The 25489-nt window shown below is 37.1% G+C and overlaps 1 protein-coding gene and 2 long non-coding RNA genes across 3 annotated transcripts; 2 read left to right on the forward strand and 1 right to left on the reverse strand.

The window, feature by feature from the left end:
- The first annotated feature begins 6486 nt into the window (after positions 1 to 6486).
- On the forward strand, positions 6487 to 7785 carry LOC116175648. Its single transcript, XM_031493874.1, has one exon. The coding sequence runs from the start codon at positions 6487 to 6489 to the stop codon at positions 7783 to 7785; it is 1299 nt and encodes a 432-aa protein (XP_031349734.1).
- An 8035-nt stretch (positions 7786 to 15820) lies between these two features.
- On the forward strand, positions 15821 to 16977 carry LOC116177442. Its single transcript, XR_004146674.1, has 3 exons — positions 15821 to 15962; positions 16015 to 16246; positions 16906 to 16977. It is a non-coding gene; the product is annotated as an uncharacterized LOC116177442 (long non-coding RNA).
- Positions 16010 to 16537, reverse strand: LOC116177441. Its single transcript, XR_004146673.1, has 3 exons — positions 16287 to 16537; positions 16075 to 16231; positions 16010 to 16028 (listed from the first exon to the last, which is right to left on the reverse strand). It is a non-coding gene; the product is annotated as an uncharacterized LOC116177441 (long non-coding RNA).
- Positions 16978 to 25489: the final 8512 nt, after the last annotated feature.

Raw genomic sequence — 25489 nt, forward strand, 5'->3', positions numbered from 1 at the left:
TGAATTACCATGCATATAAAAATTTGGAATATCAAACGTTACAGTGAAGAGTGTATTTTCCAATTTGTAGGATCTAAACGAAAGTGCCACATGTTAAATTAAGGAAAAACTATATCATCTTTTTAGTGACCACTCCGTCATCGCCACTATCGAGGAGCCTGTTGGCTTTAAATAAGAAGTGCCGTGAGAAAGACATCGATGTATTTCACGGCTCTTTGAATGAATTCATATAAGATCGTAATTACTATGTAGTTTTAGTTTTAAGTACAGCATCCCAGTGCCATGTAATTGGAATACTTGTATTCTGTATAGGGGTCTAGGACACTTCGCCGAATGCCCACAACGCCGACACGATTTTTTGAAGGTCCATATCGCCGACTAGGGACACTACGCCGACCGTGCCCACATCGTCGACAAGTGTGCAAGGGACACAACGCCGACCATGCCCACTTCGCCGACGGACACTACGCCGATCGTGCCCACATTGCCGAAACGTGTGCAAGGGACACTAAGCCGAACGTGACCACAACGCCGACTGTTCGAAAATCCAGGCCCCTCATACTTTGTCCAGTGTATGAGTTTGCATTTTAAAAAGTTTAAAAAACATGTCCTAAACCTACAAATAACCTAATATCCAAAGCTGCTTTGCTTCACACTCCGTCCCAGTTTGATTAAGAATTTTCGAAAAAAGTTAAAAAAAATATTCTGAACCTACAATAATAACCTATAACGTCAAAAGCTACTTGGTGTTGCACACCGTCCAGCTTGATTAAGAAGTGTTGTATGAGTCGACGTTATGGTCACGTTCGGCTTAGTGTCCCTTGTTCACTTGTCGGCGATGTGGGCACGGTCGGCGTAGTGTCCGTCGGCGAAGTGGGCATGGTCGGCGTTGTGTCCCTTGCACACTTGTCGACGATGTGGGCACGGTCGGCGTAGTGTCCGTCGGCGTAGTGTCCCTAGTCGGCGATATGGACCTTCAAAAAATAATCGTGGCGGCGTTGTGGGCATTCGGCGAAATGTCCCGGCCTCCTGTATAGTATCTGGCTAAACAAATAAATAAATAAATAAAATTTCATTTGTGACACTAACCCAGGACATATGTAATGCATAACAGGTCAAAAATGGTAAGTTTTATACAACGAGTTAATAATAATAATCATATTTATTCCATTTATTTACTTGGAAACCGTTGACTCAAAAAATTAAAATATCAAAATTTGGGAATGACCATCCCTTTAATGGAATTTTGTTACATGAGTCCAGTAAATTTTGAGTCTCTTGTTAATTTGACAAATCCGCTTGTGTTTTTGCGAATATAAAGCATTTTCAAATCAAAACAACAAAAGTTTGATTTAAAATCTAATTGTTGTGGATTTTTGAACCCATCTTCTATGACGAATAGTAAGGTGACAGCGAGGGTGACAGTCTCATTACTAATCATTACTATAGTTACTGAACTTTTTTCTGCACCTTTGCCGTGGCACATGTCTCCCAGTATTAATAGATTTGATTAAAAAATAAAAAATATTGTTTATTGATTTAATTTAATTTTAAAACACGAATGTGGATCAATTTTGTATAAGTTTAGGCAAGTACAATGGTAGAGCATCATATTCGCGCGCTTCCATTGCAATACAGTAATTAAATGAATAAATATGAAATATTTATAGTTAGGTATTTTAATTCTTAAGTTATTATTTAAATTTTAAGATATACTTACCACGAAATCCCAAGAACCTTACAATTTTAATTTATAACGCTCCTTTCAAAATTAAATAGAGGCGATTTAGCTCGCGATTTAGTAACGAAAGAGGAAGAACAATGCTTTTCGACGGAACTATAAAATGTTAATAATTTCCTTGAAATGTATTTTTTGTATAAATACAATTAAAAACGTTAAATAAACATCATTATTTCAATATACCTAACCTCAAACTTGCCGCATTCTGCATTTTACCATATATATGGTACATCACAATTATAAAATATGTGATGTAACAGATACTACATTATGTTATGCAAGTGGTACTCCTTACTATTATATTGGCCCTATGTATGATTTGTTACACCGGGTGGTGCACGGTAAGTAGGAACATAGGGATTTAACATGGGAAATTAGTTTTATGCAATATCCTGCCTTCCTGTACATTTTACAGAAAAAACTGTAGAGTTTAAAGTTGTTCAAAATAAAACGAGCACGAATCACGATTTTATTTCTTGGATCTACACTTGTCCGTCTGATTCCCTAGTCAAGTGCTCCAAATATAGGTGGTAAACCATCACTGTAAAAGGGAGATCAATTTGCGAGTCAATTTCTCTTGAACTGCCGCTTCTTATGACGCCAACATAGTGCCTAGTCATTAATTTAGTTAAGATTAACCTAGCATCTTCGCCGCCAGTTATAATTTATCCTCACTCACTCACTATCAATTTGATAAAAATAACGTTTCCCTCGGGAAATAAAAGCAAAATGTTAAATGTGCTTGGGCTCTTCCAATTAACGGAAATACTATTGACAGCCCTAGGAAAATTCCATAAAAACGACCCTAATTTAAAACCTTAATCCGCGCTAAATATTTAGGTCGACTTGTTTAATTACACTAACGAGTTTAAACACTGCTCATGAAATATTATCAAAGTGCAATAGGGAATTTAGAAAGCTACCGAAAGCTTTTTGGAAGCAATGAATTATTAACGTACAGGGGAGTATAAAGCGAAACAATTTGAGACGATAAGTTATAACCTTTATTACAGAATACTAGGCGTAGTTAGTGTAATGCCTTTTACTCGAAGTTCCTGCTACTGATTAATCTGAGTACTCGTGAATTTTGCAAATCCATACAAATAAAACTGGTATTTCGCTTGCTCATTTTGACGCTTTTAAGAACTAAATGAATGACTTGATGTTGCCTCCAGGAGTACAAGGAGGGGCAATTCAAATTTTATTGTCAAAGGGGAGTCTTCTCATTTACCCAAGCTCTAAAAGCATTGCATGGCGCTTGGATAAATAATATATCTATTCATATTATCTCATAAATAGTACAAAGTCTCGGGAGAGATAAAGACGGCCTCGCTATTGCCAATGGTTTTACATCCCAAAGTAATGAAGCTTAACATTGGAATTTTTAATTAAACCGAACAACTTTCTAATTCGTGATTCTACAAAACGTTCTGCTTTTGAAAATTATCCAAACAATTAGTTAAAGTTCTGATTAAAATAGACAATGATGTAAAACGATTTTCGGCCACTTTGCGTAATTTCTATAGAAAAATTAGCATGGAAAATGCAAAACCGATAATAAGCGGGATTATAAAAGGCAGATCGCTGTCTCGAAATCTCATTTAAAAACGCCAAAGTTATATAACTGGCTGAAACAACAATGCTTCTTAAATTTGGTATGAAGTAAAATCTTTTAACTTGGTAATACAAAATGACGTACCTAACGGTTTTGTTTCATAATTTTGGATCATTTAGATTCCTGTTCTCCCGCATACATGTTTAAAAAGCTAATCTAGGAAAGTATGTTTTCATAAAAAGGATACCTACGCGCTAAGATAAAAGAGAATTTTAATTCAGCGAACCTGTTGCAAAGAGCTTTGAAGATTTTAATTTAGGTATTTTCTGTGTAATTACCTAGGGTAAATAGGAGGAAATATCGAATAGGCAAATTCTAGTTTTTGTGACAAATTGACGTTCGAACTATTAAATGAACAGTGATTAAGATATACTTGCGCATGTTCGAGCTAAATTAGATACTGTTAGGTCACCAAAATCGATTCATTTTTATTATTATTGACATTCGCGAAATTGAGGAATTCTGTTAACTCCCAAAGTTGCTCTCGCAACTTTCAGACACAGCGAAAAACAGCAAACAATCAACTTTATTCAATTATGATTACATACAATCAACACAATAAAGATCTTACCATCAAATGCTGCACTTATTACATTTTTAAGAGTATTAGATTAGAAATCGGCGAAACATTAAAATGTATGAAATTACTCCTTTTCGAAATCAAAGCGAAGGATTCGCAAACGTTGCAACACACGCGAGCGTTAGGGTGCTACTGCCCAGGATCAGAATTGGTGCTCCCCTCGGCTGCTGGCAGGATGTTCTGCGAGTCGGCGACAGTTTACTTTGTTTCAAATTATGAATAATAAATTACGTCTAAATTGCGATCTTTATTAGCAATAATGAGCACTAATTTCCGTACATTTGTAACCTCGCGAATCTCAATCCATTTTCGCCTGATGAGGGTAGAATACCTAACACGTTTGGAATTCTCAAACTTTGCAACGGTTTGACCTTTGAAATTGCTAATCCAAAATTACGTTTGTTGGTAACTTCGCACAACGTTTTTATGCCACGAATGAATATAGCTTTTTAGTAAAAGCGTTTAAACCGAAAGCTGCGTGCTATTGAGAAAGCATAGGTAATCTCTGGGCAATATCAACTCGAACCACGTCACGTTTAATCCGGCATTATGTGGAATGCCAGGAGTGAATGGGAAAAGTGATTTGGTGTGAAAATTATGTTATGTTAGGCCATGTAGTAGGTAATCATAGCGATCGGCAGCTTTTTTTTTGTGATGTCGCTTCGGGAAGCGGAGGAGTTCGATAATACATTCTCGACTAGAATATGAAAATAACAAGTTTACTTTTAATTACAAAATGTTTAAAACCGGCTGATGTAAACCAACAGAGATTAATATGTATCAATTAGTAACTAAACAGTTACAGATCCGCCCTACACTACACCTATACCTATACGTAGGTACATTATATGAACATATTCTCGATAGTAATATAATAATAATAATAATAATAATAACGTAGGTACATTATATGAACATATTCTCGATAGTAATATAATAATAATAATAATAATAATAACATTCACTACAAAGACAGATCCACCCAATAAAGTTACACGCCCTAGCATAGTTAAAAAACACAATACTCCTTCTTCACCGAAGCACACCACGTTATCACAACCCACTCGTATTCAACCCAAACGCAGAAACCTATACAGCACTACTAGCTCACAAAATACTGTAATATCTCCATCAATAACCCAAGCAACCTCACAAATACAACCTCAAGAACAAAGAAACACCATAAACACAAGTAACGCAACATGTACTACAAAGACAGGTCCATCCGATAAAGTTACACGCCCTAGCACAGTTAAAAAACACAATACCCTTCTTCTCAGAAACAACCCACTCGTATACAACCGAAACGCAAAAACCTTAACAGCACACAGGCTCACAAAATACTGCAATATCTCCACCAAAAACCCAAGCAACCTCACAAATACGACCTCAGGAACAAAGAAACACCATAAATACAATTAAAAAACACAAAACTCCTTCTTCACAGAAACACACCACGTTATCACAACCCACTCGTATTCAACCCAAACGCAAAGCCAAAGAAACACTTACACAATAAACTCCATTTAATAAAATTACAGGAATTATTATAATGATTTTTTTTTGGTTTTGTTTTCCTCTTTCCTGATAGCGTTGGCTATTGTGCCCATCAATAGGTATGTTGGTAAGTACGAATTACATTATCCCTAGATGTCCAATGTACGTGTGTGATTTTTTTTATTTTTTTTATTTTTATTTTTTTTTTTTTTAAGGACCCTACATAACTTCACCAGACACAGACACAGACACTAATCGTTACTTGATTTTAATCCGTGCGATTAGTTAACCAGGCTAGACCTGAGTTCTCACAAGATACACCGACCATAATAATAATAATAATAATAATAAATCTATAAAATCATCACATCTATCATCACCAACAAAATAGAAAAACATCTCACAAAACACAGTATACTAACGGCAGAACAAAAAGGCGGAAGAAAACATAGTAGAGGTTGCAAGGAACCAATAATTATAGACAGCATTATTATGCAACAGACACAAAAACAGCATCGAAACCTTGTAGCTTGCTACATAGATTATAAAAAAGCCTTCGACTCTATACCACACAGCTGGCTTCTTAAAGTATTGAACATCTATAAAATCGACCGACACATACAAAACTTTCTACATACCATCATGCAAACCTGGAAGACAAAAATACTTGTAGCTAACTCTTCAACAAAGATAGAAACAGAATCCATCGAAATAAATACAGGTATATTCCAGGGTGACTCCCTAAGTTCATTGTGGTTTTGTTTGTGCCTTAACCCACTATCAAACCTTCTCAACGATACCACATATGGCTTTAAAATCAAAGATCAACAAGCAGGATAATACACAATCAACCACCTTATGTACATGGACGACATTAAGGTTTACGCAAATAATAAAACGCATATGCAGGCATTACTCAGAATTATTGAAGAATTTACTAAAGATACTGGCATGGAATTCGGAATTAATAAATGCAAATTACTGTACATAAGAAAAGGAACATATGAGACCAATCAAACACCAGAAACACTTAACAATGAAACACTACAAAATATGGCACCAGAAGAAACATATAAATATCTGGGTTTTGAGCAAAACACGAACATCAATCATTCACGACTCAAACAGCAACTAAAGGACAAGTACAAACATAGATTGACTCTCTTACTTAAGTCGAAATTAAATTCCAAAAATCTTTTTAAAGCAATCAACACCTATGCAGCACCGGTAATCGGATATTCGTTCGGAATTATACGATGGTCACACACAGATATTGACGAACTAAACAGACTGAACCGAACACAGCTCACACGTTACCGTAAGTTACACCCGAACTCGTGCATCGAACGTATTACGATTAGTAGACCTGAAGGAGGAAGAGGCCTCGTTGACTTCCACACATTGTATAACTCTGAAATAGACAACCTCAGACAATATTTTCATAGCAAAGATACTCCACTACATCGCACAATCACCAAAGCAGATAGAAGATACACGCCACTAAACCTTCACGAAGAACATGCACAACTAGAACGTTCACACACAATTACACAAAAAAAGGAAGAATGGTCACGAAAAACATTACACGGCAAACATTATAACATCGTGCAGAACCCGTACATAGATCAAGAGTTGACCTACAAATGGCTCACAATGGGACAAATTTATCCTGAAACCGAAGGCTTCATTCTGGCCATCCAAGATAACGTCATTGCAACCCGGAACTACAGAAAATTTATAATAAAAGAAGCGATCGAGTCGGACACATGCAGAAAGTGCCATCAAACCACCGAAAATATTGACCATATAACTGGAAGTTGTAAATTACTAGCCGGCACAGACTATACTGAAAGACATAATGCAGCCGCTAAGATCATACATCAAGAACTTGCCCATAAACATAACCTCATCCAGACAAAACGCGTACCGTATTACACCTATCTCCCGGACAATGTACTAGAAAATGAAACTCATAGGCTGTATTGGGATAGAACAATATACACTGATAAAACTGTGACCAGCAACCGCCCCGACATCACACTCATAGATAAGGTTGCCAAACAAACATACATCATAGACATTGCCGTACCAAATGATGTAAACGTCATTAAAAAGGAGCAAGAAAAGGTAACAAAATACACGCCTTTAGCTATAGAATTAAAAGAAGTTTGGAGACAAGAGGTTGTGAACATAGTACCACTTGTGATATCGGTAACAGGAATCACCAGCAAAAACTTCACGCGTCACCTCAAGACACTCGACCTTAACACTTACACTCACACAAATATGCAGAAAGCAATTATTCTGAAAACATCTTCCATAGTTAGAAAATTTTTACATCAAATACAATAGAAGATCGCACGACTTGGAAACAACCCGTCGTGTAATCATAGATCCGCAACAGCGAGAATAACTTAAAAAATAATAATAATAATATATTTCATGCATTGTACATCTACTTACAATCGTCATAAATCGAATCTGTATATGAAATATGTATAACTAATAATTATGACAGGTTATCCTTACTGTAATTAATAAATTCCTGAACAGAGTAAAAAGCATTTGCAATTAAGAACTTTCTTAGTTTGTCTTTGTATGATGTAAAATCACTTTGCTTGATTTTGTCAGGTAAACAGTTAAACAGTTTGTAAATAGTAATATGGGGACCATTTTGGGATTTAGTCAACCTGCAGAAGGGTACACGTAAAAAAGTTTCTGTCTTGTATCATAACTATGAACATCACGTTGCGTTATAAAAGTATGCGCGATTAAATTAATTTGGAAAAAGTTGTTTTTATTTAGGGATTTTATGCTGCTAAATCCCCCTTCGTGTACACCGTATATAGTAAATTTGGTCCTCGCCAAACAATCTGGTTTTGTGTACGCCAGATTACAAGATATTAATAGCCCGAAATCGATATTAAATAAGTGGAGAGATTGTGTGGGGGCATATGGCATGCATTTAGAAGTGCGATGTGATCTTTCTGGTACCATTTACGTTAATTACCGCGCCTCCTTGTACTGGTACAGAAAAGTGACTGACAGATCTTAATGAATTTTCATTACCGGCTCCGTTGTCATCCGACGAAGATCATGTTTCAGGCAAGAAATTTTCGAGTAATTTTGAGAAGTGCTGGAAGGCGTCATTAAAATGTAAGACAACGAGCCATAACTAAAAAGTATCTAATAACAAAATGTCTTTGGGTAAAATCGTAATTACTTCGAAACGGACACGCGAAGATCAAAAATGGACTTAGTAAATCGGAAACCTTACATAAAAGGGGGATTTAATCGTGAAAACATACAAAACCTCCTCGCGCATTCATATATCTGAGTGTATCGACATTTTCTCTGTTCCCCAACAAAAGACGGCAACCGAAATATTTTTCGCTCCATAGAAATTGTTGAGCGAGCCCCTATTCTTAAATCTACATTTATTTATAGTCCATATACATACACAACTTTTAAATCCCATTTTCGCAAAACGAGACCTTCCTGTGGGGGATTTCGCAAAAAAAAAAAACCGCCGGCCCTAATTACAATCCGCAATCATCACGGGCAAAAACGCGAGTGCGTGCGCGCGTTTCCATTTTTTACCCCCCTCGATTTTAAATTCATTTCGATGGGATGCGTAATTTTGAAATAATTGCGTATACGTCGCTGTTCAATGCCGTTACAACGGAAAATGTGGGTGGTCGACTACTGACGACAACAACAATGCAGATGTCACTTTAAATTAGTCTGCCTAAATTGAAGTAAATTGGTGCCCTAAGACGATGTACTATAAGCAGTAAATCGTCCCGTCCTACATTTCGGGAGAGATTTTGTTTTGACTAAAAGCATTAGTCTAAGCGTTTTAAGATAAAAACACTTAGGAAATCGGTCGCCAATTCTTTTGGCTGGCTGGCTTTGTGTCGATGAATGATCGTATTATTGTTGAGCAAAACGGAAACTCGAACTGGTCGGACTGCTGTAGGAGAAATGAGTCTTTGCCTTTTTGTGTCCCGTACAGGTATACGTAAATAGAATTTTTTAATAGGTCTACACTCATTTCCTTAATGTGTATGTTAAAATATTTATAGGTTATAGGCATATTAGGATTGTTAGAGTAAAGTTTTGCTGTAGGTAGTTTTTATTTTCTCACTCTTTATGCTTTTTGGGTAGCAGGTAAAAGTTTGGCCCGGAACTTTGTTTTTTTTTCACTTTTTGTCCAACTTTTCTCAATTTTTGGCCGATATTTCCAGAAGCGTTTTTTCGGCAAGTCCATTCTATACGAAATTAAAGTAGACAAAATTTCCTGTATTTTCATATCTCTTTTTTGGTAAGGCAAACCATTCCACCGCTAGAGCGCGTCAAAGACAAGACAAAAATATTCCCGGACCACTGGGTCCTTAGGACCCTTAGGTACTACGTCAGTAATGATTAATGAACAATATAGGGAAAGTAATTGAAAAAATGAAGACAAAACACCTACTACCTGTTATATACCTTGGTCCACATTTGTCCACACTTTCTGCAATAGTCTCAATAACCGGGGAGAAGGCGAAGCCTAGTTCTACTTCAATGTCGAATGGTCCGTCCTCAATGGTATTTGAGAGATCTGTCTCGATTGTTACGTTGTTGCAGTGGACCCCTCACAGATTGGTGCAATCGAGGGCAGCTTTTTTTCGTATCTGCATGACATTAGACGCAGCAGTTCGTGGGAGGAGCAGGGGCTTGTAGAGAGAAAATTAGTTGGTCGTTTCCAACCCCAATCTTCGGCATCTTTCTCAACTTCCGGCCATTGTTGCACTTGCTGATACACCTTAGAACTGTGCTGTGTGGCGGCAGCAGCGGATGGTGGTAGTGCTTTAATGAGGTCTTAAACGCTGCCTTCTTGTAATCAATCTACCTCAGACGGTACAGTCCTTCCTGTGTAGCCGTACACGTTGACTAGTAAACTCTGTCCTGCTGCTGCAATGCTTTCTGGGACATCAGGTTTTTTTTAACACACTTAGAACATTGGCAAGGTGGTAGTGGAGTATTATTAACGATAGATTGCACAATTCAAAACCTATACATTACAAAAGTACCAATAGTGCGAAACGCTTGTACAGACAAAGCCCATTTTTAACGCCCCGATCGCTGTTTGTGAGTAACATCTTCTCGACACATTGGCACTTAAAGTTGTGACCCTACCATTAGATATACCTAGTCCAGATGTTTCAATAGCCCTTTGTGAGTACTCTCCTCCGACATTTCATTCTCCAGGTATTCGCACTGCAAGTTCTGACATCACGAATAAGTATATTTCTTACATATGTCTCAATCGCCCTTTGTAAATGCCCTCCTCCGACAATCCGCTCTTGAGATATGTATAAGGAATTATATCCGATGATGATAATGGGTCGAGGAGGACGACTATGGTTGGAGAAATTAATTCCTTGCGTTGAGGCCTTTCATTAGAGTACCATGAATCATGAAACCAATTTCACCCTCACTCCCTATTTGAAAAGGGGTAAGAAAGAAGAGCGATAGTTGGTAGAAAAGAGTTACTTTTGTTGAGACCTTTAATTAGAATACCATGAAAGATAAAACCAACTTTGACGCCCCTCCCCCTCTCCTCCATCCACTATACTCGAAAAGGAGTCGCGCAGGAAAGTTATAGGATGTAGTAGTCCGATGTTTCCCGGGAAAAACTCGTGCAATTGGGTATATAGTTTGTAGAAAGCAATTCATTACGATGTGACAAAAGGCAACCAATAGCACATTTTTTAATTCTTAGTAATACACGCTAAAAATGTACAGAGTGGTTCAAATTCGTGGTTCACCATTGGCATCTCCGTAACTGTGAGAGATACAGTGTAGGTGTTAAATGGGGGCAAAGTTGCTCCTTTTTGTGACTAAAATTCATTTACCCTAGCTCAGTGGTTCTCAAACTTATTTCCATGGCACCCCCTTTCATAAAACTAAAATTACTCCCCCCCCCCCCAAACCCCGTTTAAAAAATAAAAAATAAACAGTGCTGTTACTACAAACGCATGTATTAAAAAAATTACATGGTGACTTTTTTCATTATGGGGACCCGGAAACCGTAAGAGATACAAAGCCGATTGGGGCAAATTCATGCAAAATTGTATGGTGATTAATTTTCCTTTCCAAAAAGTCTTGTAGGTTTACAACTAGAGCGAATTATGGTCAAAAAAACCTAAAAATGTCATTTTCGAATTTATTTTCAAAGAATCAACAAAAAATTTTAACAAAAGCTTGGTAAATTTTTCTTAACTTTCTGATGGTGCTAAAAAAGTTGTTATGGCACATAAAATATTATGTTTTTCAATCAAGTCGGATATTGCATCCATAACATCAACGGCTTTTGAGGTCGTTTTTAGTTCATTCGAGATCTCTTGCATATTAGCAACATCATATATCGCACACTGGCAACATTGCGCAACATCAATGCTTTCATCAGCATAAAATGGCGAATTTACCGAATTGTAGATACCTTCCTATTGGTGTAAGAATTGGTCAAATATAATTGTACATAAAAATACCTAATATAAATATTTTAAAGGTAAATATTTGCCTCAAACACATGAGAGATCTCGCCCCCCCCCCCCACGGGGGGCGCGCCCTCCAGTTTGAGAAACACTGCCCTAGCTTAAACGGTCGGAACTGGATGGTTTCCGTTGACACTTTCTATACATTCTATGGGCACTTTTTTTTCGGAGAATCTGAATCTCTTATCAGAATTTCCATAGCACGCTAGATGCAGAAGTTACAGGCTGCTACTTTCTGATTTCTTATGGGCGCCATATTGGATTTTACGGAATGAGGTAGAGGACATAAAAGAAATTCATTTGAATGCAATCTTTGCCCCCATTTAACCTACACTGTATCTCTCCCGTTACGGAGATCCCAATGGTGAGTCACGAATTTGAGTCGCCCTGTACATTAAAAAAGTTACAGAAAGACAGCGTTTAGTGATTTTTAGCGTAATATAACGAAGTTGAGGTAACTTTTATGTGCTCGATTTTCCGTCGTCTGTCTGTCTGTTCCATCGAGATCTCGGCCTCTGGGTCACGTAGAGACTTCGGGTTCATTTTGATACAACTGTGGCCGGGTTTTTCTACAACTCATTAAAACGTCATTCATTAACCATACTTACCCAATTAAGCGGCATCAAACTTTAATACTCATCAATCCAATTAATACCTATTGCTAATTGGCATTTTCCGGTGCAACAACTGTTGTCGTTATCTACACCGCGGCATGTCTGCAAGACTAAGATAACGTGCAAATACTCGTTTCTATCCTGGTTTTGGCATATTATGGGAATCTAAAATGCTTAATAATTAATTAACAGCGCTGAAATATCAAAATATTAATTGACTCCTTTCTTCCCTAGCAAGAGAGCATTCGGCGGCTGGGTTGAAAAAAGCCGATAAATTCATAACAAAACTTATGCACTTAGCGGAGGTATAATAAACAATTACACAGAACTCGAGCAAATTATTAAATTCCGGAACTCTTCAGTAACGAAGCGCTAAGCCTTTCAACTCTTCTCGATACCGGATGTTCAGCAAACCTGGACGACTTGACAAATATATGATGTGGTCATAACTACAGGTGAAACTTTTGGTTTCAACAGGATGGTGCACCCGCGCACAGCGTCATAATCGGACGAATTTTTCCATTTTCCAGGACATTTGTCCGATATATATTCTCACACTATTAAAGCGTTGTGGGCGGGTGCACCATCATGTTGAAAGCAACAGTTTCAACTTCTGTTTTTTTTTGCACCGTACATTGTCGTTGTATTCTTAATAAAAAATGCTACTCAATACAGTACGTTACTTTTTACGGTATCTGTTCAAATATCATTAAAAAAATCGGCAAATTTCCGTTTTTCTGGCATATCTTCGGAAGTAATCGGAATGTTTTGGCTTTTCTTTACTGCATGATAATAACCCCTCAATTGCGCAACTTTCCCCTAATTTGACCATCTTCGTATCTTCCATGGTTTCGGAGATCCCCATGACATCCTGATCTTGGACACAGTGCATAAAGTTAGTTAAAAAATGATCGACGATTCATTACAGGGAATCGTTAGAACCTACCACTATGAATTATGGGAAAGGATTATGACGTCTTTAATGTTTGGTCTGAAAATAAATAATGAAGTAATAACAGCCCATATATACACGACAGAGACGAGCCCCTAAAACAGGAAATGCAATTTTGTAAGTATTTAAGGCTAAAGTTGTAATCTTTGAGCGAGCGTAGTCATTAGGAAAGTCGAATGTTCGTTTTAACCTCCCGTGGCGTTAACAGTGGTTGGTCTGAATGGGGAGAAAAGTGGCCGAATTGCTTTTCGTGAACGATTTCTGGTTGCTTCGAAAAATGTTTCGGAAAAGGTGTGCGCGAGAAAGTTGGCTGCGTGTAAATCACCAAACGAAATTATGCAAATGGTCAAAGAAACGATTATTACGATTACTATCTTTATTACATAATTTCAGTATCGTGGGGTGGACATATGTAAATGCTGCTCATATCTTATATATCCGGACCTGGATTCAGTAGCCGTTTGTCACGAATTTTTTAATTTGTATCGAAACCCCCTTTTTAGTTGTATAATCGTGGAGCGTTGAATACTGGTTTTCAGCATCCCGATTTAATCGAACAATTGTAAGCAATATTTAACGTCCCACATACACAGCCGCGTATAATATGCAAAAGGGACTGGGTTCGATATTACCAAAATGATTGACGTTACGGCCACTCCCAGGCGGGCATTCTTGGGTGCTCGTTTTCGTGGAAGGACTTGACCCAAGTGTATAGTTTATGGTGCATGTGGCACCACAAAAAATCTATTACCTACCTGCGTACGGGTCTCCCCTCATCAAGTCAACAAGACAGGCGTTTTTGCTTTATGTTAGATTATTTTTTAAAGGTAACTTCGACAACGGGAACGTGTATTATTTAGACTATCGAAGTGCGTTAAGATTAGATATGCGTTATCATCGTACTCAAATATATACCAAATTTGACAGCTGGCCCATAAATTTTATGAGGCTGCCTTTATGATTCATTCTTAGGTAAAAGCTTTAGATTACGTCACAAACAGTAAATTAAAACTAAACGCCACTTGATCGTTCTCTTTCATTAGACTCACATTTGTTTGGGAGAAATATCCGCGGTAAAGAGAGAAAAGTAAAGGTCGTATTTCCTTTGACTGCCACCTACGGAAATATGCAAAGCAACGTAAGGACTTCAAAGTGGGCTAATACCAGTATTCAAATCAAATACTGTTACCGTATACCATATTAATAAGATGTGGGACATAAGGTCGTTCATATGCTAGTTATAGTTTGCGGTCTTCTAATAATACTCTATCCCTTCTAACGCCTCAAAAAAAAAAGAAACACCGGTTCACCTCTTCTGCTAAATCATGATCTTATTATTTACTCTATTTCGTAGTGTATATTGATGTAAGCCTTTGCAAAGTCATACTCTCGTCGCAGTTAATATCTCTTCATATTTACCCTAAAAGTTCTCTAGACAGCAATGGAATCGGAAATGTGTTTCGATGGAAGCAAAAACAAAGATTAAGATTTTCTTATTTTTAATTATCGACCGTCTGCGTACGGGGTACTATCTAAAAACAAGCTTCTCTTTATTTCAGGAATTTTGTTCTACTTGAACCAATTGTAACGGTTAATTTTCTATATTTTCTCCAGAATCTAGGTTTAATTTACATTCAATTCGGGCGGCAGGTTGGGAATGTTTTAAGGGCAGGTCTACCTTAGAGGCTTACGTTCACTTCTTTCATTTTCCTTTCGAATGTAAGTTTCGCTCCTCTATCTGAGCTCTTCACTCTTCATCTTTCCTTGTTTTCTATTCTATGGGACGGGTTTCAGGAGTACTCTATTTTCTGTCAGCTCCAGGGGTTGGGCTATTTTTTTTATTGGGGATTTTCCTGGGTTTTAATTTGTTTGGGGTGGATTGTTTCGCTTATTGAGCAATATAGTGGGTTGGGTTTGGGTTTTTACTTTATGTCTTGTCCATTAATTACGGGTTATAACATTTCAATTTCCTAGTTCATTGTTCCTTTCTCTTCTGTGATTTCACATCTTAATCTTACTGATAAAATCGAACTGTTCACATTTAAAAATCTTCCTATTCTTTCTCTCAGCTTATCTAGGTCTTCTTTCTTTGTCATACAATTTGAATTTAGGAAACTTTCGGTTTCCTTATTTGTATTACCTAATAGATAAGGGGAATCCCTAGTTCTCTTGATTTTCCCCGAATTCATTCTTCCTGTGGCATTGTAAGACACTTGTCTGTATGTGGTGAAGCTACAAATTCTTAACTGGGTTTTATCCGGCTCATCTGTGAGGATTATCAAGAATTTAAGCTACATTTACGCCGTAATTATTATTTACTTACATTTCAATTGTTCCAATTGTGATTTGGCGTTTTACGCGTTATGCGGATCATTAACCACATGGCAGCATAAAACTTAGGCTCGTTCAACACCTGTAGAGGTAAGCCAACTTATTACCATCTTGCACGGGATTTAGGCATAAATTCTTTTAGCCATTCTATTCTCTCTGGAAATCAATTTTATATAATTAATCGAACGTCACTGGACACTACCTATTCTTCCGTCTTCGTCAGCGTCACTTCTATTTCTTCTATCAGAACTTCAGGATAGCACCAAGGGTTATCGAAGCCGAGGCACACCTATTGTTGTACCTACCCCGAGTTATACCAGCTTCCGAGGAACCATCTTCAGTTATACAACCATCGGCAACTAAAACACCAAAAGGTCAGCAACCTCTCCCAAAACTACCCCTGAAGTTACTCACTCCCTTTCTTCTCTTCCCTTACTCCTTCTTATCTTTTTCCTCTTATCTTATCTCCCTGTAATCTCTTGTCCTCAGTTATGCATTCATATCCTTAATCATTCACCTCACACATACCTATCTATTCAATAAAATCTGTTTATAATTATAATTTGTGTAAACTAATATTTGACAACTACCTTTGTAGTTCAAGTATAAAACTGTCAGGTGCAATACAACTACCGCTTCACGGTGATTCATTTCAACTACTTTAAATTTTTGTAAGACTAAAACAAGAGTTACCTAAATCTGAATAACTGCTGTCTGTCTGCAGCACTCTAATTGCACGTCTCGATGAAAGATCTTTCCACGGCAACCTGCAAACCTTTAACTTTGATCAATAACATTGACCGGTATACGTCTACTGGCACTAACCTTTGTTATACTATTCTTGTTGCCGTCAGGTATAATTCTCGCACCACCTAATTTTTGTTGTCCCGTGAAATACAAAAACCAATTTTATCACTTCCCCTAATTAACCTATCTCTTCAGAACTTTATATTGATTACCGAATAAATAAATATTGTGCACCTTTCTTTCTTCGCCTACTTCGTCTCTCCTACTTTCTTTTATTTCTATTTAGTGTTCCTGAGTCTGACTTCAGCCAGTTTCGTCTGCTTTGGAAGCGGAAGCAGAACCGTCCACGATCTGTTAGATACCTTATATACAGCTTCTGGCGCCTGGGATTTTTTTTTTGCACTCTTTTAGTTTAACCTCGACCTACACCGACGAGCGGCCGGCAACAGATCTTTGATCACCGCTGTAACCAGGCTACGTGTCTGTCCAGATTTTCCTTTGTGTTTGTTTCGTTTTCTTTTTCCCTTTCAGCGTGTCCCACGGATGCGGAGCGGTGACACAATTTAATATTTTTTGACCTTAACTGTATACTTTTTAATAATAATAATAATAATAATAATAATGTTTATTGTGATGCTAAATCTCACAAATGGTACATGGTTCGCTCAGGAGCGATCTTCCACCCTACCAAATTAACCATTTCGGACATACATAATTATACATACAATTCAACTAAATGTTTATAAATAAACAAAAACAATGTAAAAGTTAAACTAAGTTGTGGCTAACAATAATTCATAATTACATACAATATTCGGGTTTATAGAGAAAAGAACATTTTGGTATAAAACAAGTACAACACATAACCATGAAATAATTAAATTTGTTTGCTTAATGTAATATTTTTAAATTTTTCAATTGAACAATCTAAGTATGGATGAATTATATTTAACATTGAAACTGCATTATATACAAAACTGCCCCTAAATTTGCTCGTGTTGTATTTTGGGATTGTAAATGTATCCTTTTGCCTGTATTTAGATTTTACTGTATCACTAATTCCCATTTGTTGCACATTTCATGGACTACACTGCTTAAAATGTTCATTTTTCTCAGGGAATGTAGATCAAACGGCTTCAAAATCAAGCAAGTTAACTCAAAAAATGTGAGAAATTTGTGTTTTTCACGGAAATCGAAAGAAAATGTATAAGCCAGTGTTTTGTCGTCTTTACAGAACTTTCTAGCGCCTTTGCAGGCGTCTCGTGTTATTTTATTCAACTTTCTGGACAAATTTTATTAATTTAATGTTGCGCCAATTGCCATTAAACATGTTTGAAAACGTAAGTGTCTACTGTTGCGTAAACTGCAGGGGGTTTCGTTTCTCTAGGTTGAAATAATACCGACAGTGAGAGCGAGTCACCCTGTAATTGAAAATTTACGTGCTGTAAACGTAATTTGTTTAGCGTGGGACATCCTGTACAATGTTTTAATTTATTTGTTTAGGACCTGAGGGATACTTTGTCAAATGGACACAGAATTTTATTTAATGGTCAGTGTAATGTTTAGTTTTTTTTAAACCTCGGGCCTGGTAGTAGGCCAGGTAAAGTAAGTCGAATGCTAGGATCGCCAGCAGTCACGGTCACGAAAATAATGAAACGCTCCGAGGAGTCGTAGGGGAGCACGAGTTCTCTCGCTCCTCATACCCGCACGGTGGAAGTCGGAGCACGGCTGGGGCAACACATAAAGCGCTGGGTTTGTAAGTTATGAATTTGTGTAAGAAATTTAAGGGTTGTTATTGTATTAAATGAGTCTAAAATTCAAGGAACGAATAAATAAGGAAACATCTCATGAAATCGACGTAAGGAAGAAAACTCATCGGGACCGGGTTTAATAAAATGACTTATTGGCATTGAATAAAAGTTTATTCAATATTTTAATCTAGTTTATTCAAACTCAAAGCGCTTGCCAAAAATCTGGCAACGTTGGAATTTTAAAGAAACAGTTAACACGGGCGTTATACTTCTTTAAGGTGCTTATTCAATGGTCCAGGTTCAATTTCATTCAATTATTATGTCAGATTTAAGTTTGTTTTATCAGAATTGCGGCATTTTATTTTATTCTGAGTGTGTAAAGCCAACGTCAGGATTTCTCTTTGTGCCTGGAGTCTGGACCCAGTTGTGCCTTGCGTTTAATTTTAAAAAAATTAAAACAATTGAGAATAATGGTAATTGAGCTAGCTAGATAGGAGTCTGCGCGGAAGTTGCTTTTATTTTTTTATATTTATTTATTTATTATCCCTCTCTTGTTCTATTGACTTTGCTCATAGCTCAAGTTCGAAAATAAGAATAGATTTTCATTCTCCCCTTTGTGGCCAATATTCATTTAAAAAAATGCGACATGATACTTTGTGACAGCATTATACAGTGTGTACCCCGATTCTTTCGTCGTCTCTGGTAAAATACAAAAAATGTTTGAATTCAGTTTTGAGCTTCTGGGCATCCGCCCTGCTTGGTTGGAAACTAATTTGTGACATAATTTTCGAAAACTCAATGGTGGCTTTGAAAAAAATGCAATGAAATTGAAAATTTGTAAACTGGAGTTTTTGAAGAAGTCCGAAAAAAAGGTTACTTAAAAATCTGTTCAAAATACAATATAATGACCCTGTAGCAAACCTTAATCCGATAGGAACACCGATAATTTCTTTAAAATATTTAATGTAGGAAAATTGAGGATTTCAAATTTGCTATTTTGATCAGTTTCTTTAAGTAATTTTTTTGGATTTTCCTAAAAAATCCAGTTAAAATTAAAAACATAAAAAAATCAAAGTAGGCCTAGGACTAGAAAATGCTGTACGTTTACTCAGTTTTTCATTCTGAACAACTTTTCTTAATAAAATGTGCACGAATCTCGTTCCCAAAAAATACTTTACTGGTATGCAAGAAACGTTGAGGCACTCTTGATTTTTTGAAACTAAAATTATGTCACAGATTAGTTTCCAACCAAGCAGTTGTGATCCCCAGAAGCTCAAAATTCAGTTCGAAAGTTGTTTGTCTTTGATAATAGACGATCAAACAACTTAGGGGGAAACACTGTATATTTTCGTCAGTTTTTCTCCAAATATTTAAATGGGCTATTTTGATTGCTCCTTATTCCAGAAATTATTATTACTTAAAACTTCACTTTATTGCAGTTGTAGTTCTGTCTGTGTTAACGGTAAAGGATGGAACTAGGGATGGAAAATACAAACTGCAATGTATTGTATTTTTGGTTTTGTCGTAAATGTCGTTCATAATACCCGAAGAATTCGTATTTTCTTGTACTCTGTCATTGTATCTGTAACCTCCTATTCGCGGGTGCAAATAATCGTATATGAATTTGAGTGTGTGGCAAATGAAAGAGAACAAAACAATTGCCGGAGCGCTGCTAAAAAATAATTAGAACTGCGATCCCCGATTGGTTTAAACCCCTCGACGTTTTTTTCCACTAAATCGAAATCGTTGGTTCTGAGTTATGTGGTCATTGGATTTCCTGGCACGTGGGGGGTTTCCATCAGTGTAATGAGGCGGTGTGATTTGTACACTATTGCATCACACGGACCTTTGAATTTTCTCTAAAGTCTCTACGAAATTGTTCTCGACTTCACCACGTAATCTTTTCGATCATTTCGCTCGACCACTTTGCCAATATTTCGAGGAACAGGCGGGCATTTATAAATGAATTGTACTCGCGTATCTATGCCTAAATATCAAATGCGGGTGGAAGATTTTAAAATGCGTAATTGATCCCTTTCGTCTCGGAAATGAATATTATTTTTGCCCTTTTTTTTTACGTTGCCAATTATGTCCAATTATGAATTTCCGCGGCGAATTACTCTCGCATGATTAAGCAAACACAACGACATGTAAAATCACGACGGGCGGAACAAGATGGCGCCCTATCCGGCCCTGTTTTTCGCGGCAAATGAAGTAGGCGGAGGGGTAGAGGAGCACTTTGCCGGTTCAACGGGCAGAAATTGATAGGATAAATTCCGGCTCTGAATTGGTCCCGGCCAAGCGTGAACCGTCTAGAGCAGCAGGGCGAATGCACGAACGACGCAAAATACATTTCTCTGCTCCGTTCATTTCTAGGAGAGAGCTCCATTTACACACGAACTCACCCCTTAATATATAAATGCTCGTCGATAAAAAGTTATTTTAGCTATATCTCGTCTAATGGTCCCTCCTGTTTGGAGAAAAAAAACGAAAGTTTAACGAGGAGAAGCGCGTCGGTGACCTAAAACTGTAAATGCGTAGGTAGATAATGTGGACAAAGGTACACTGGTCATTCAGGGCCATTAGTTTCATAGATCCCTTCATGATCTCGTACGTGCTTGTACGCAGTTGCACAGTCCCTCCCTTGAGGCGCAATTTACACTCGAAGATTTCCCAAAACTAGAAATCCTCCAATTGGAGGAGGGCCAGAATCTCTCTTTACGCATATCATTTAAATTCGAAGTGTCGTTCGTATGAAAGCTTCAGATATGTTTCTTTACACAGGTAAAGTTGTAGGGCGATTGTACTCTTTCATTCAGATTCTTGACTATTACATCCTTGATTCTAAATATGTTTACAATCCCAGTTCAAAAACAAGTTTCACAAGAATCAAATCATTCTGAAATTAGATTCATAAAAATTTGTGACTTATTTTCAGCATCTTTACTGCAAAACATCAAAATTGAAACTTAAAATTTGATAATCTCTCCTCAAAACACTTCCGCGGCATCCAAAATTCCAATATTGACTTTAAATTTCTGAATTCAGACACTCGGTGGCCTCCATCAACCCCCAAAGAATTAACTATACAAATTTTCATTAACACCTGAAATAAATTTTGGACACCAAAAGAAAAATCTAACATGAAAAACTCTATCCGGGTCGTACAATGGATTCGAATAAACACACAATTAAATGATTGACAATGAGGAAAATTCATTTCGAAACACTGAAACAATTAAAACAAAATCCCTGAATGAAAGAATTACCCCGCACGCAGGCGGGCGATAATTAAAAAATTTAAATTGCAGTTTTTTTAAGAGTCCAAAGAATGTGGTCGTGAATTGCTTGCGATTTTCAGGCGCGCTTATCAAACTTCACTTCACTTCATCTTGATAACACTGAAGTTGATCAGTAAGAGCGTGCATCGGCACAAAAAATCAATCGACTTCTGTTCACCAATAGCGTAGGACCACAACACCTACTGTTCGCCCACATCGTAGGTGCCCCAGGCCCTACTGTTCACCCATAGCGTAGAACTACAACACCTACTATTCCCCCATAACGTAACTGCACTAGGTCCTATAGTGCACCCATAGCGTATAGGAGCTCCCTCATTCGTATTACAGCTGCATTTGACATTTCTGTCGCCAGTTTGGCGGTTTCTTCTTATAGGTGAGGACTGAGGTGTCGGCGCGATGCTTTACATACCAAAACGCGACCAAATCAATTAATATATAACTCATTGTTATAAGTAAAGACTTTTTTCTAACCACTGATTGTAAAGGTTAGTAAAAGCAAGTTTAGTGACTTCATTCCGAAACGCACTGTGCTGTAAATCAAGCTCTGTTATCAGCAGCACTTGGTAAAAACCCAATTAATAAATGGGAAAAATTAATGTTCAGTACAGTGTGAATTGGTTTTTTATTACTGTGCATAAACAAGTCCTCTGATTCATGCTTTCGAGAATCTGATGCAGATTTACCTATCTGCAATAAGTACTGACAAATGCTAACATTCCCATTTAACAAGAATTGGTCGATTATTTTTAGGAAATAGCAATTTTGTGTAACGTAGTCATAATATTCCTAAAGGAACCGATCTATGAGAATCATTTGCGTGAATCATATTTGTATTGCATTTATTGATAATAATCAGAAAACAACAAAGAACTTTAGTTTTTGTTCATTAGTTGGGAATTTACATTTAATTTCAGTGATACCATTCCTTTGGTTGGATTAAAATTTTGCTTAACATTCAGAGGTGTGTGAATATTTCGAATAGTAGAATGTAGAAGGAATTTATTATGTATAGAAAATGACGGTTTAGATAATGACCAAATCTAACATTGGTACGTGATCACGAGATAGGGTTTGCATTTTTTTTGTCACCCCTGTAAGACCTATAAAGAAAAATTGAATTGGATGGACTTTATTTTTCTTATTATATTCAATCAATTCATTTCACTTTCGAGTTCAATCAAATCAGAGCATCAGGTTTTGGATTTCATATTTAAACAGAGAGGAGATACAAGACCAAACTTCCGCAAGGTAAGGTTTGTTTGAAATTTTTTGTTACAGAGCTATCCGTGGGTAAAAAAATTAATTATTAAAGTAAAACTTTGCCAGTACCGTAGAGAATTTTATTTAATGCAAGGAAGAGTTTTCAACCCTTGTAAATTTAACAAACCTGTTACACGTGGTGGGTTAGTTTACGATTATTTTAAAAACTTGGCTTTAGGGATCTTGATCCACTAGTTAGTTAGGTATTTCGAAACTCCTTTCAATTCACTTCGAAACAGTTCGTGCTTTTCAAGTCGGATCTTTAATTTCACAGAGACAGTTCTTTTATACTTGTCCAATAACAGTTATGAAGTAAAAACCCCCTCCTCCAACCCTAACCAGAACAATATAATAATTCGATTCAAGAATGAAATAAGCGGTAAGGGCTAAACCCTCCCCAATTAATCTTTCCGGTAAACCGACGGTTTTTCCTAATTACGAACAAAATGAGGGTAATCTTCAACCCCGGTTGACGTTATTTAGGCTGTAATATCTAAGATAATGACGGGCCATCCTGTATGTACAATAATGACCATTTATTATACGAAATCTGGTGGGTTATTCACGAATAAACACAAAATTTATTTATTGCATCTGAATTTGTTCTCTTGATGTCTATTTTCCCACATAATTTTGTAATTTTTGTTCAAATTTTATCATGTGTAAATTGTTTCTTAGAATTGGCCTATTTTTGTGTTAAGAATGTAAGAAACATCTGGTCGTTTGCGATAAGACCGTTGTTTATCGTGACAGTGAATTAATTTTAAGACGCACGTGTGTTTGGCGCTGATTACTAAGATGCAGGTGCACGATTCCTTTGCGCCTACGTTTGTTATGGAAGAGGGGACACAAAGTCACGTAGATTTGAAAAAGCAATCTTGGTGCTTAACGAGATCTTTTGTTAATAACAGTGAAAAGTGTTTCCCGTTTGAACAGCTATCGAAAATCATTGTGTTCAGCAAACCAGTTTGTTTTCACCAGATTAGGTGGATTCTAAAAATAAAACTGTAAGTAATTTTAAGACTTCTTTGTTTATGTGTCGACCACCTGCATATTTGGGGTATTTAAAAAAAAAAGAAGCATGCTGTATAGCCTCTCTTTCTTTCAGGGATTTTATTTTGTTTGTTTCATGTGTTATGGAGTAAAATTTCGTAATTGTGTTTATTCGAATCCATTGTGCGACCCAGATAGAGTACTCATGTCAGATTTTTTTATTCGTATTCGTTCTTTGGACTTTGCGGAAGCGATTAACCCCACTTTCAATTTAAGTTATTGTGCTAGCTAGGCAGAGGTGTTTTGTGGGTGGTGCAGTTGTAGTTGACCGCACGCCATTGCACACAGGATTATTTATTTGGCGCCCAACGTGGGGTCAATATTTTTTTGAAATTTTAACCGCAGATGCTTCTAGTAAAAACAAACATATCGCATACTGTAAAAATCGAATGTGCATATGCGTAATGCTAACTTTGCTTTAAAATGTCAACCATAGATGCTTCTAGTACGGAAAAACAGCCGTATTGTTTATGTTAGTCTTCCTACCGATATTGACTGTTGGGGGCTCTTGTTACCCTTTACCCTATTCCTTCAGCACGTGTGAAGAAAGTGCCATTCAAAATTTCAGCACTTTTCGGCTGTCCTAAAAGGCAGGGCAGGGGCGTTTAGAGCTGTGATAACAGTAATAGTAACAGAAACAAAGTATCGATATCATAATAATGCAACGTCGTTTCCGGTAAGAAATGGGGCGTTTTCCCTTGACTTGACGTTTGAAAATTGACACATCCGACTTTCCGCTTCTTTTAGGATTTTCCTTAAAGGAAAGGGCGCTATTACTTTGCATTTGTCCGTCTTCGTTATTCAAATTGCTTCAGTTTTCATTACATCGAGGCGCGTTTCTTGCATTGGAATCTGTATGGAGTAGAGGTGCGTAAGGCTCTCCCACATTTTCAGTAGTGGGGAGCGGGGAGAGTGAGAAACCTTACAAGGGATCCTTCTTCTTACATTTAACCCTGTTCACATCACCTATATTATTTCATCTACTGTAACTGTAAGCTGATTATTAGGCGATGGGGGTGGGGGGTTTACAATAGTCAACCGTGTATTTAAGTAGCCGTTAGCGTGCCATACACTAAAGGCTAAACTGTTAGACCACCAAGGCGTTTTAATGTGTTCTAATTATTCTAGGATTCATTTGAATGTGACACGTTTGAAAGAAGCATGTAAGAGCTCCACGTAATTAATGAACTGAAAACTTCTATTTTGTTACGGATATATCGGGATCGTTAATTTTAATTTTAAGAGCCAAAGTAATTCGAAGGCGAGCTCGTAAAAATTGATCCTACAACATTTAATTATCGTTACAGGTAATTACGTTCACGTAGTGCATGAGAATATTTAAATTTTTTGGGAACATTGGAGTCGATTTATTTCACTTTAACGTCGTCGCTTAAATTGCCGTTGAAGAGGCACTTATTCGTGATAAATTGGATTGTTTTCTTTCGTGAGGAAGACACGAACACATACATTTCATCCACATTTACATTTCCCGCATGAGAAGAGT

The sequence above is a fragment of the Photinus pyralis genome, unplaced genomic scaffold (assembly GCF_008802855.1).
Source record: "Photinus pyralis isolate 1611_PpyrPB1 unplaced genomic scaffold, Ppyr1.3 Ppyr1.4_LG7, whole genome shotgun sequence".
NCBI classification, from domain to species: domain Eukaryota; kingdom Metazoa; phylum Arthropoda; class Insecta; order Coleoptera; family Lampyridae; genus Photinus; species Photinus pyralis.